At 32.6% G+C, this 12,903-nt stretch overlaps 2 protein-coding genes across 4 annotated transcripts in view; one reads left to right on the top strand and one right to left on the bottom strand.

Moving 5' to 3' along the window:
- LOC122519564 (cAMP-specific 3',5'-cyclic phosphodiesterase, isoforms N/G) overlaps nt 1–12,903 on the top strand; it is a 328,446-nt gene that overhangs the window by 86,292 nt on the left and 229,251 nt on the right. Inside the window, exon 2 of one of the 3 annotated variants that reach the window (XM_043639106.1) lies at nt 2,969–3,199. The exons of the other annotated variants lie outside the window; for them this stretch is intronic. Within the exon in view, the coding sequence (XP_043495041.1) occupies nt 3,117–3,199 (83 nt within the window). The 5' untranslated portion in view covers nt 2,969–3,116. The remainder of the gene's footprint in view (nt 1–2,968; nt 3,200–12,903) is intronic. 3 annotated transcript variants of the gene reach the window in all.
- On the bottom strand, nt 6,525–8,721 carry LOC122519202. Its single transcript, XM_043638530.1, has 3 exons — nt 8,422–8,721; nt 7,746–8,271; nt 6,525–7,666 (listed from the first exon to the last, which is right to left on the bottom strand). The coding sequence occupies exons 1-3, from the start codon at nt 8,719–8,721 to the stop codon at nt 6,525–6,527; spliced, it is 1,968 nt and encodes a 655-aa protein (XP_043494465.1).

The following is a 12,903-nucleotide window of genomic DNA, read 5'->3' as shown; positions in this document are numbered from 1 at the left end:
ACGTATCGATAATTTTATGATGTTTATATCAACAAGACAAATCCAATCGACAGTGTTCGTTGTTATTTGTAGAAATACAGGATTACCGTTTTTATGGATTCCCATAAAATTTTATTGACGCAGAAGCATGAAATTTACCAGCTGAGTAGTAGCGAAAGTTTTTCCATTGCGCGTATTTGTTTTACGTAAGTAATGTCAGCTATGTAATTTAGTTGTTCGTTCAATAGAAGCTTTACCGTTAAATAAAAACAAATTAAAACCAATTAACTGACTGACGGCTTTTATGGAGGATAAGATATGTCTTTTATTTTAGCGAGTTTAACGTGTGTAATCAGTGTAGCGTTACCCGTCACTACAATTTGTCTTCTATTTTATAGTACTTCTGATTACGTTAGCATCGAAGCTATGCGAAGCTTCTAAATTAGATTGGACTGGAAGGTTTGTTGATTTATTGTAAGAGCTTGTAACCCACCGTTGTTGCATTTATTTTGTTTTTCTTTCTTTTTACTTTTTTTTTATGTATTATACTTTTTTTTCATTCGTGTTTTTAATAGTGATTGTGTTTATAAAGCTGTTATTAATTTAAAGCAATCCATAAAACGTTGATGAATAAATGTGAAAATAAATCGATAATCCAATTGTGAACAACGCATTGAAATATTGAAATATTATCCGTTTGTTTCCTTTATTTATTAAAATACGGTAAAATTCGTAATTACAATATAAAATTAGTGGAAAAGTAGCTTTTATAAATATGATAACTAACTGTAATTTCTGATCGATTTCGCTAATGTATTTAATTAAATTTACTTGAAATTATGCAGTCTAATAAATATTCTATTTGCAGTTTCTATTTGTTCCGTTACGCCGAATAGAATGCCATAAATAGCTATGTACCTTGATTATGCTTATTGACTTGTGTGTTATTTACATTATTCATTTATGCGTAGATGAATATCGAGATTGTTTATAGGAATATTTAAGATTAAAATTTCGTGATCGATAAATTGATCTATTACAGATTTACATATATCTATTGAATTCATTCTCGAATGGTAATTTGAAAATTCGCTTACATTTAATAGGTAAATTCATAACTCCATCATTTATACGTAAAATGCATAATATCCATTTTTCCAAAAGCATTTCAAGAGTATTGTACACGTAATTGCTACGAACTCTCGTAATTGAGAAAAATATTTTACGATGAAAATCATAGGAAAATATCGATAATATCGATGATCGATATTCGCTGGGCTTTTATGAACCGTTCAAATAATTGAAAATTTTACGTTCCACGAAGTATCCATACAATATTGTCCTAATTATACGTGTGATTTTCAACGTATTTTGATTGAACTTATTTTTTGTATATAATAATACATCATAAACCATTACATGAGATTTGTTTAACGTTAATATTATTTTCAAGAAATATACATATTCATAAGTTCTTTATGCTCAAGAAGCGTTTGATCAACGTCTTTGTGAACTTCTGACACGTGTTTTAATTATTACATACATGATATGCATCAGCATTAAGACACAAAGAGAAGCATAAGATCAAAGTAAATTAGATCATATAAATTGAGAAAATAAATGAATAAAAATTGATCTTCTATCAATTATTATTATTATAGAATTAGTTATTAATGTCGAAGAAGAAAAGAAGAGAAATTTTGATTTAAAAATAAATTACGTTATTAATAACATATTCAAATGAAAGGGATCGAGTAGTATAGACCTAAAAGTACTTCCCAGTTAAACAAGCAGGGAAAAATTTGTCTTTCGATATATTATATCCCGTCTTTTTAGTTCCACTTTTATTTGGAACATATATACATAAGTTGTATATTTTCTTTTTCTTTTTTCATAGACATACAGGATCAATGTTATTTTTCGTATAAGACTTTGTTGAACGACTCAAAAAGAGGAGATGAGAGAAATAGAGAGAGAGAGAGAGAAAAGGCAGATCAAATTTCTGCAAAGTAGAAAATATTTCTCGATTCAACGTTTTATTCGATGTAAATAAAAATATGATATGATTCCATCTTGTATAGTTGAATTTGTTTGGAAGGTAATACTAGTATACTCGCAGATGGAGAGAAGTATTCGTAAAACGGAAATACAATTTCTACTATAACAGAGAGAGAGAGAGAGAGATAGAGAGAGAGAATAGTAGGCAACGTTTATTTATTATTTGTAGTAGGCACTGTGCTGGATATTTCTAGTTTCGAAAGATATTTTCTTTGATGTAATTACAACATCTTTTCCTACGGGAGTACTAACAGAAATAAACAAGAACGTGGGAGAGAAAGAGAGCGAGAGAGAGAGAGAGAGTATCTAACGTCACATTACATCGTTTTATTGAGTCTAGGCGTTATTCATGAGTAGAGCTAGCTCTAAACGTTAGCCTTGCAGATAACGAGCTTTCAGATCGACCATTCGCCATTTCGTGGATGTAAAGTTAACACTAGTGGAAGGCAAAAGTTGTACCATTTCTCTCAGTCATTGCGCAAAAAATCGTTAAATTGTTCTTTTCATTGCGGATGTGTTTCAACGAAGGAAAGCATCGAGCAGTGTGAATTTTTCAACAAATCGATACCGTTGTAAGACATGAGTTTACAAAAAATTTAATAATAACAATTAATTTTTGGACAATTGTTCGAATAGGTATAAATAAAGGAAATAAAAAAAAAAATAAAAAAAAAGAACATGACAGATAATCGATACAAATTCTTCATTAGATCGATTTCATTAGACGTAACACGTAATTGAATTTTTTGACGATGATTCTATCAAAAGGAGAAAAAAAAAGCAAATAAAAACAATTTCAACAAGGACGGCTCTCCTCCTTTGAATTATTTTGAAAATTGGGTAGTCAGAAAATCGACACGAATGGGATCAATAAAAAGGTTTCCTTCCTTTCTTGTTCTTCTTCCTTTTTTCGTGACAGTTCATTTTACAGGCCATACCAGAAGAAATCACCAACGCCGAGTGGCGGCGGAAGTGGTAGCAGAACGGGTTGGCGTTCTCGCAGGAGCGTCACAACAGCGGGTGCTCCAGGGCACCAACACCACGTGATTGCCAGTGCTGCCGCTACGGCGCAGGCCAGAATGCAGGCCGAGCAGGGGAGTATCGGCGAGCTAAGGGGTTACCACAATCTGCGATCCCGCAGACATACTTTGGCGAACGTTCGGTGAGTCGAAGATATCATCTTACTCCTTATCGCAAAAGGAGGAAAATAGAAGAGAACAATCTGTCTATTTTATGTACGTCATCTATCTTTGCTTCGGTGTTCTTCTTGTTGAGAATTTCACTCTTTTTATAGGAAATACATAGATTTTCTTCGAGCCCTGAATATAAATCTTTAAAGGATATGCACGTGCTTGACGTGTAATATATCATTATTATTATTTATACTGTTCTTCTTCTTTTTCTAGTTTGACTTCTTTTTATAATTTCATAGTAACTAACTTTATGAGCCTTTTTTGGGTATTCTTCGTCTTATCCTTTTAGACACTTCTCTTCCTTTTCATTTCTTTTCTTTTCTTTCTCTGTCTTCTTTACTTTTCTTTCCTTTACGTCTTCAAATAGAATACTTTTATTATTGGGATTCTAACGTCGAATGAATCAGTATAATTCCTTTTTGAAAGATCATATTATTTTTTTCCTTTCCCATCGTTGTTCCCTATAACGTGCGGTTCATTGAATATGATCTCCCCTTGTTATATCATAGTTAACGAAGTGTACAATCTGCCGAGATAGTCTTGGCTATTATCCTATTATTTTTCGATCGTTATAGTAGGCGGCAAATCATAATCATCACAGCCACAAATTTCTCGTCTCCATAATCGTCCGCTATCGGTTCTTTCTATTTTCGTACAAATACAATTCGGAGGACTGTCGTCTAGGTCTTTGCGGTATTTCCTTTCTTTTATTTTGTCCTCCTCACATTTCACGCATTTACCTTGACACGTAATTGATTCCATTTCACCGTCATTTTTTCTTTCCTTGCTACGTATTTTACGCTTTGGTATCTTCGCCAAACAAGATTGATCTTTTTTCTCCGATTTGTATTTTCTTTTCGAATTCATACCAACTTTACTTTTGCTACTAGATGTCGAACAAGTGCACATTTCTTGATCGCAAACTAATTTACTGAATTTGGAAACGTTCGGAGCACAGATATTGCAAGTTCGTAATTTGTCTGTAATATTAGATTTCAATGTTCTGTAACTTGATCTTTCATCTTGCATATTTTGATCCATGTTCGGATCTTTCGTATTCACAAATTTCAACAACGGACGAGATCCGACTGTAGTCGATATTCTAGGAGAAGTACTGTTATTACCACAAACGCAGCAATCACATTTATACGTTTCATTTATTTTTTTATTGTAATTTATCGATCTTATTTCCTTTTCTTCAGTATTTATATCAGATTTCAAAGATCTTAAGATGTCCGACAATAAACGTTGTTTTTCACTTAAATTAGGCTCTTGTGTCGTGCTTCGTAATACTAACAATGGCTTATCCGTTTGAGAACTCACATTCAAATTCGATACAGCTGATCTATTTTTTGGTCTTTTTCGCCAACGCATTTTTTTCTCTGATATTTCAGGGTCACCACCTGTTTCCGTCGATTTTTGATCCGTTATTTTTAGTTTTATTGGATAAACCGTGCTTGTTTGAGTACCTCTATTGATGACCGTCTGAACGATTTCAGTTTGAGTGATCACAATTTGCATTGCCGATAGCACAGCTGATAGCTATAAAAATAAATAGATAATTAAATAGTTTATGCCAGAAACAAATTATATAAACGCGTTTAAAAATAGTTTATACATATTGCTTACCTTTATTTCTTCTGGTTTTTTACACACACAAGGTAGATCCTTAGCAATTAAAACATCCAAGGATGATTCTTTTTCTATTTCTTCAATGTCCGCTACAGCTAAATACGGTTTAGCTACAATTCGAGGATCAATCAGTGTTTTAGGTTTCTCTTTGATTTTCTCTTCTTTAACGGAAATTGGGAGAGGTTCTATCACGTGAAGTTTATCTGATATTTCTTCTATTTCTTCTTTTATTTCCGGTACTTTTCTTAATATCGGCATCTCTTCTTCCAATAACATTTCTTCTTTTTCTATTTCTTTAACTTCAATTTTTATTGGTTTTTCTTCTAACACTTTCATTTCCATTTCCTCGAATTTTTCTTCCGCAGGAAGTTTTTCCGGTACTTCTATCCGTTCTACATCTTCCTCGATTGGTTGTATTTTTTCTTTGAATTCTATTGTTTCCTGTATATCCTTTGTCAATGATGTTGGCAACGGTATTGCAGGTAGCTCTTTCTTTTCCGCATCGACAAATATTTCTTCTTTGTCTGTAACTCCCTTTACTTCTAACTTTACTAAAGGTTTTTCATCCGCTATCTCTTCCTTGATCTCGATTTTCGATTTAACTTCTGTTTCTAATTCCTCTTTACTTATCGTATCAACTTCAGTTTTATTTTCATTCTTCGTTTTTTCTAAAATTTCATCTTCGATATCAGTTTTTTTCATCTCGATAGGAATTACTTTTTCAACTTTGATTTCATCGATTATTTCTTTTGAGTCGATACTTTCCTCAATGATGTCCTTGTTAGGACCGTCCGCGTGTTTAATTTCTTCTCCCTCTGGGATAAAAATCTCTTCTTCTTCGTCGGGCAATTTTTGAATAGGTAATATTATTTTTGTTTCTTCCTCCGATTGGTCTATTCCTTGTATTTCCTTTTGAACCACGATTTTTTTTTCAATCTCCTCTAATTTTTCCGTAGGTCCTAACTTGTCATAATCTATTAAAAATTCTTTCATTGGAATTTCAGTAGATTCTTCTATTATCTTTTCTTCTTTGAGTTTTTCATAAACAATATCTGGTTTATCAGAATCTAACAAAATAGGTTCTTCTTCTGTGGGTTCAACTTCGACCGTTTTTTTTACTTCTTCTGGAAGTACTACCGCAATTACAGGTTTCTCAGCCTTACTTTCCGCGACATCTATCATTGGTATTTCTTCTTTGATTTCTTCCACTTTTATCTTCACCAAATCTTTGATAATTTCTGTTTCTGGTTTGGTTTCAATTTTCTTTTGTATTTCGTCTATAGGTTCTGATAATACTTCTTCTTTAATCACCATCCTTTCATGCACATCTTTTTTTGGTTCCTCTTTGTCCACGTGTTCTACGATCGCAGTTAACTTTGGTATTATTTCAGTGATCACTTCTTTAGCTTGAACCTAATCGACGTGTTTACAAAGTTTAGTTATATATTGCAGATAAGTAATGATAAGTAATTAATCAATGCTTGCTTAACGATCCTTATCAAGTTGATTTTTGTATAGACAAAATTGTATCTTACCCTTGCGTAAGTTGCTATCTCTTCGGCCAAATTATCTGCATTCATTTTTACGCTGGAGCACGTTGAACATTTCTGAAAGAGAGTGTCAAACATTTAGATCGATGGTATTTCTTTGAAATTAAACACATTATAACGTTATACGGACTGATATGACAAGGCGAATCGAATCAACGTTATTGACCCATGATCGAAGTTTATTCAATGGAATAATGGCATTGTCTTGATCGATTACAGGTTTATCAATTTCTTCGAGAATGTCTTCGGGTTCATATATTTCTTCGTAAATTTCCTCTTCTTCGTAGTCGTCTTCTTTTTTAAACGTCTCATCGATTTCCTTCGAGTCTTCGGGTATATGTTTGAATTCACTTTTGACAATTGCTTCGTCTATTAATTGCGTAAGAATATCATCTTCTTCGATTTCTTCGTCTAATTCTTCTTTTATATCATCCGTAGGAATGATTTTTTCCGAAATGACTGGAGTTGAGCCAGTATAAGTGGTCGAAAGTTCAACGTCTGTTGCAATCCCTTGCCAATTTTCTTCGTAACACGCGAACTCTGAACCGCAGATGCCATAATCATCGTCGTAATATAGTTCCTCTAAAGATCCTAACATCGCTAAGTATTTGTGCATAGCGTCCATTTTCTCTGGCTCCATGGGTTCTGTTGGTCTGCCAATAACAGGACTTACTTCTTTATCCTGAACATCAACTTTCGCCAAAGTTTCCTTATCATCTTGCTTATCTTTTATAAGAATTTCTTTATCTAGAACATCAGCAAGATCGTCTTCTCTTCCTATAACCTTAGCCGCTACTTTTGGCCTGATTCCAACCATCTTATCAGTGGTTTTTGCGAAATCGTCCTCGCCACCGATAATCGTCTCGATCTTTTCGACGCTCGTGTATTTAGTCAACTCCGATCTACAAAGGGCCATTCTTACCCTTAGCTTCTCGAGTTCATCCTCGAGTTCGCAGATACGAGACGCCAACTGTTGATTCGCATTGGCTTTTCTATCGAGTTGTTCTTGCAAGGCACTCGATGTATCAGCCGTATCCCCTTCAATCTTTGACCACATTTCGTCGGCATGTTGAAGAGTTCTCATATAAGTTTCCTCTTTGCGTTCCAATTCGGCGATTTGTTTTTTCATCATTAATTCACTTTCAGCCAATTGTCGAAGACGAGCCAAACATTCTACATCAATGGCCTTGATTGAATCAACGCTGCTTACTCCGCGTAGCCATCTTTCGCGACATTGTACATCACCGCACTCGCCTATCGAAATAAATTCATAAAAGTGATCTCTCATACCGCTAATTTGGTTTTGTATTTTCTTATCTCTTAATCTGATCACCTGACTCGCAGAAGCCAGCCATCTCATCCTCAGATTGTTCGTCCATCTTCTTTAATGTTTCTCTCAATTTCTTCGCTTCCTTCGTCAAACATTCGATCTTCCCTTTACGTTCCTCTTGAATTTTCTTAGCCTCTTCCAATTTGTCTCTACGTTCCTTAAGTTTGGCATCCTTCTCCAACCACAATATCCTAGCTTCCTCGAGTCTCCTGTGTGCTGTCTTCCTTTCAGCTTCTACCTCGCGTATTCGACAGTCATAGTGTTGACTTGGTGTATTTGGACAACAAGACTCACCGGCTGCTGGAGTTCGAAATTGTTTCTCTATTAACTGTTGGAGATTCGGTATTGGAGCACCTTGAGCCATACGTTGCCAAACGTTCCATACCATAACTGCAGGCATTGAACATTCCAATACGTCAAGCCGTTGTCGAAGATTTCCTTCGCGTTTTTCTAATTCTTCCCTCTTCAATTCCTGTTTTCCTATAATCTCGCGAAATTGTCTACCACATTGTCGGCATCCTTTTTGAACCTGTTGCATCAATTTCTTTTTTTCCTTCTCCTTTTCCTTCTCTTCCACTTTCTCTTTCTCTTCTTCTTCCTCTTCGTCTTCCTTCTCCTTTTCCTTCTCTTCCACTTTCTCTTTCTCTTCTTCTTCCTCTTCGTCTTCCTTCTCCTTAGCCAATTCGTCTTTGTCGTTTTCGGTCAGTTTACTCGATGTTGTACTTTCCTCTTTCAACGACACGTCACTCGAATCCTGCGGGAATCTTTTGATCTTTTCAATGCTTCCACTTTTTTCACCATCATTATTCTCTACTTCTTCCTTATCGTTCTCTCCTTTTTTTACGTCATCATCGATTGAAATCGTCGTATCTTCAATCCGACAACAGACAACTGAGTCTTCTTCCATAAACTTTTCTTCAGACTCGACTAAACTTTTTAATTCTTGATCAATGTCATTCTCAACTTCTTCGTCCGCCATTTCTTTCGTTCCAAATATAAAATATCAGGATCGCTAAACGCGTAGCCCTTTTTAAGGAATACATCAAATATCATCGTTTCTTTAATCAAATATCAAATAATCGATTAAATCAGGAGCTTATCGATGAAAATTTGTTATTTTGTCGTTAGCACGCATTATTTTCAATCAGAATATCGTATTTAATTTTTTTACGATACAATCCGGTTACACAGTTTTTGCCCTTTGATAATTATTTTTTCTTTCATTGATACGATATTCGATAATAATATTTTATGGAATCATGGGTTCAATCGCATGATTCATCTGTACGGAAATTTGATTTTGTCAAGTCTTATGAAAACTGTCTCGATATTTTCGATTTAATCGAAAACGATCATTTCGAGTTCGATGACTTTTGTTACCAGCTTCTTTCGAAGCACAAATTTCTCGATTTTTCTTTATCATGAATAGAAAGTAAATATATGTTAATATACATATAACGTTTTAGGGAATTTTTTGTTAATTAATACCTACGCCTTGCAAATATTCAAGTGTGGGTATATAGCTCTATTTGTAATACGTGTAATCATGGAAACGTTTGTAAATGTAACGAAAAACTAGCCCTTTAAATGAAAGCTTTCCTTCTGTTTTTTTTTTATTTATTTTTTTACTTTCTCTCTCTTTCTTTCTTTTCTTTACGTGCTTTCTTCTCATTCAAAATTCGAACGAAATGAATATATGTGTTCCTCTCAAAGTTTACTTTCACAGAATCGAAAAAGGAGAAAAAAGCGGAAAAAGACTCACGTTTGTAATTAAATCGTCGTTACGAGATCTGTACCAGAAAAACGAAATTAATATTTGTGAGATAAATGTATCTTTGTCTCCTCGTATGTCGTTTGTTGTTTTTTTTATAAAACTCTTATTTTCAGGATCGTTTTTTAGTCTTATATCGTTTTGCTTTTATTCCCCCGTTTTCACTTTACATATTCCACGGTGTGGAATTTCACGTCAGCTTTGTTTGATTTCGTTTCTGTCGAATAAATCGTCAACTTTTTCTATACAACAAAAATAGAATCATAAATACGATTTTATTATAACATATAATTATGATGGGAATATCATTTTATTGGAGAAAATGAGAGAGAGAGAGAGAGAGAGAGAGAGAGAGAGAGAGAGAGAATGAAATTTTGTCATATAAAGTAAAATATTTGAAGGTAATTATTTAAACTCTAAATACTTCCGGTTGAAAATTTCCGAATGGACGGGATTGTGATCGTTGTAGACGGAATGCATTTTAGCTAGTGTGAATTTTGTTGAACGCAATTAACATTAATATATTAAATTATTATCGTAATACTTTGACACCAAATTAAATAATGGATAAACGTGATTTTTTAGCATTAATTATTTATTATAAACAGTATTATAAAAACTATTATAGTTATTTGGAATAAGAACCAGTGTTTCTCTCTCTCTCTCTCTCTTTCTCAATGATTTAACTAAAGTATACAATTTACATATATACATAAGTATTTACATACATATATACACATACATGTTTATAATATTAAAAAATTCCATTCTCTACATTCTACATAAATATTTAAATGATCGTACTATACATATGGTTTTTTCATTAATAAAGTTTTATGTTTAACATGTATACGCATACATATCTAAAATATTAAAATTTCTTTCTCCGGCAAAAAATACAATTTATGAATACGGAAAACATTGACCGTCTAAACATTCTTGCTACATGTATACAAACGGTCTGATCTTTCAAGGAGAATGTTATTGTTAATAATTCGAAGAAGTAACGTATGAAAGATGGCCGAGGGTTTACAAAACAACTTAGTAACGTTTGAACGATGATCGAGGCAACATCCGTCGCGATTCCTTGACAATTCGGCAAGCAATTTTATGGAGTTTTCATACTGATCTTATAAAAGTAAGTGCATACTTTATATTCTAATTACGTATATAAAATGAGTCGCAGGAATATTCGTACCCCCATTGTCAGTTTTTAATTTCGTTTCTATACCTTCCTTTATTGCGTTCTTATAAATCCAGAAATAGAAAATTATAGTTTTTTTATTTCTTTCAAAAACTATGAAAACTATAATTAAATAAACGCGAACAATAAGTACTCGTATATTCGTATATTCGTTTATATTTCTTTTTATCCTTTGAAAACAGATTTTCTATTTGTCGTGCTTTTTTATCAACTGTGAACGTACCACGTTTCAATGTGTACTGAAATTGTGACAATGGAAATTAATTTTTTAATTCTTTGATAATGCAGCATAGTTTTTTTTACGATCAAAAATCATTTTTACCAATTGTAAAATAAAACTTTTTAAAAAATCTTTAAATAAAATAATTTCCTTTTGAGATATTAATTAATATTTCTTCAATGGAAGGAAATATTTCAAACAATTAATCCATTCACTATAAACTACGAGATATCTCGTAATTTGCTCTAAAAAGATTAGATTGATTATTAGAAAGGATGAACAAAAATTGTATATATTAATATTATTTTTTTAAAAACACAATACTTTATAAGTATACTATATCTATAACTTAATGTTATTAGATTATGTGAATTTCTATGCTTTTTTTAATAAAATCTTGACATCCAGGTTAAGACGTTTTAAATTTGCTTAGCAGTGAATGGGTTAAATTAAATAAAACATCTCGTATATTTATTGATACATGGAACATATATAAAAATAAACGTATAATTTATTGAATTAAATATCGATTGAAATTGGTTTTTATTGAAGTTTACCGATAGATAGGATCTTAATGTAAATTTATTTTTCGATTAGACTACACAATCAGAAAGTATGCTCTCGGCTTTACCACGAGGAGAGGATAATGGTAGGAAAGATTTATACGCCACGTTCATACGCGTAGTTAAGAGGAAATGGTAATTTTAACTTGAAATATTTTTCACGCTTGAAAGTGAACAGTGAACGTGTTGGCATTGTTCTCTTGCTCGGATTAACGAGATAAAAATTCCATTTTTTTTATTTTTCTTCGGTGGTTGGTAATAAATGGTAAGAATAAAATAAAAAAACAAAAACAAAAAAAATGAATCCAATTACGAAGGTAGTGACCGAAGTCTCGAAAAATTTTCTTTTCAAAGTAGAGATGAAAGGACAAAAGAAAATGAAATATAAAAAAGCTACGGAGAATTAATGTAAGATTGAAATGAAAAAAATAAAAGTAAAATATGTCAAAGTGCTTTTTAACTGTCACGTATTTTTGTATCCTTTTATATTACATTATATTCTTACACATAATAGAATCGTATAATGAAATAACTTTCGAGAATATAATTTATATGATAAATCCGGCACACGATCGTAGCGTGTAAGTATATCCCTCGATTTTATCTTACACTCTAAACGTATCTCGAAAGAGTCTTGAACTCGCTTTTTCTTCTCTGTCTCTCTCTCTCTCTCTCTCTCTCTTTCTCTTCTATCTCTTTCTTTTTTCTTCTATCTTTTTCTCGCACGTGTACGCACCACCATGAACCTCGTTCGACGTAGGCCTCCTCCCGCTTACACCCCTTATAAAATCAATAGTATCGGTGTACAGAGATTATCCTGCGTTTGACCTGACCGAGCAACTGAACTAGTATAATACATATATATACATGCATAAACATACTCATATATTAATAAACAAATAGATATAGTTAGAGATAAAAAAACGAAAAACGTAAGTTTCATATGTGACCACTAATTTTATTCTTATTTATGTGTACTCGAATTAATGAATAATATCGTTAAAAATGTTGGTTCAAGAATAAGAGAAAGAATAATTAACGAATGGCAAGATTGTTCTTTTGTTAAAGATTCTTTCCATTTTGTAAAGTACCTAATATGCTGAAAAGAAACTTTGATCGATTACTTCTTTCTTTTCGTCCAATATTTTATACCTTAGAACATAGAACTCGGAAAGTTTTAAATAAAATGAATATTTTAAGGAATGTCTAGTGCAAAATATTGTTTGAATTATCGTTTGAAAGTTAGAAAATCGATATAAGTATTCTTCGTGGTATATTAACAATTTCTAAGATGTTAAAGCGCATTTTGATGTAGTGGAAAAAAGCTTTCACTGGTCACAGCTGGTGCATTTGCGATTCGATTCATGAATAGCTTGCGAATAATACACGATACATACTTTTTT

The sequence above is a fragment of the Polistes fuscatus genome, unplaced genomic scaffold (assembly GCF_010416935.1).
Source record: "Polistes fuscatus isolate 324 unplaced genomic scaffold, CU_Pfus_HIC Scaffold3, whole genome shotgun sequence".
NCBI classification, from domain to species: Eukaryota; Metazoa; Arthropoda; class Insecta; order Hymenoptera; family Vespidae; genus Polistes; species Polistes fuscatus.
The sequence above is the reverse complement of the archived record's forward strand: the minus strand, read 5'-3'. Positions and strand labels throughout refer to the sequence as shown.

Coding starts and splice junctions, on each gene's coding strand:
- LOC122519202 (XM_043638530.1), bottom strand. CDS start 8,721: ATGGCGGACGAAGAAGTTGAGAATGACATTGATCAAGAATTAAAAAGT. Junction 8,272..8,421: donor AAAACGACAAAGACGAATTG/GCTAAGGAGAAG, acceptor TTGATGCAACAG/GTTCAAAAAGGATGCCGACA. Junction 7,667..7,745: donor GGCTGGCTTCTGCGAGTCAG/GTGATCAGATTA, acceptor TTATTTCGATAG/GCGAGTGCGGTGATGTACAA.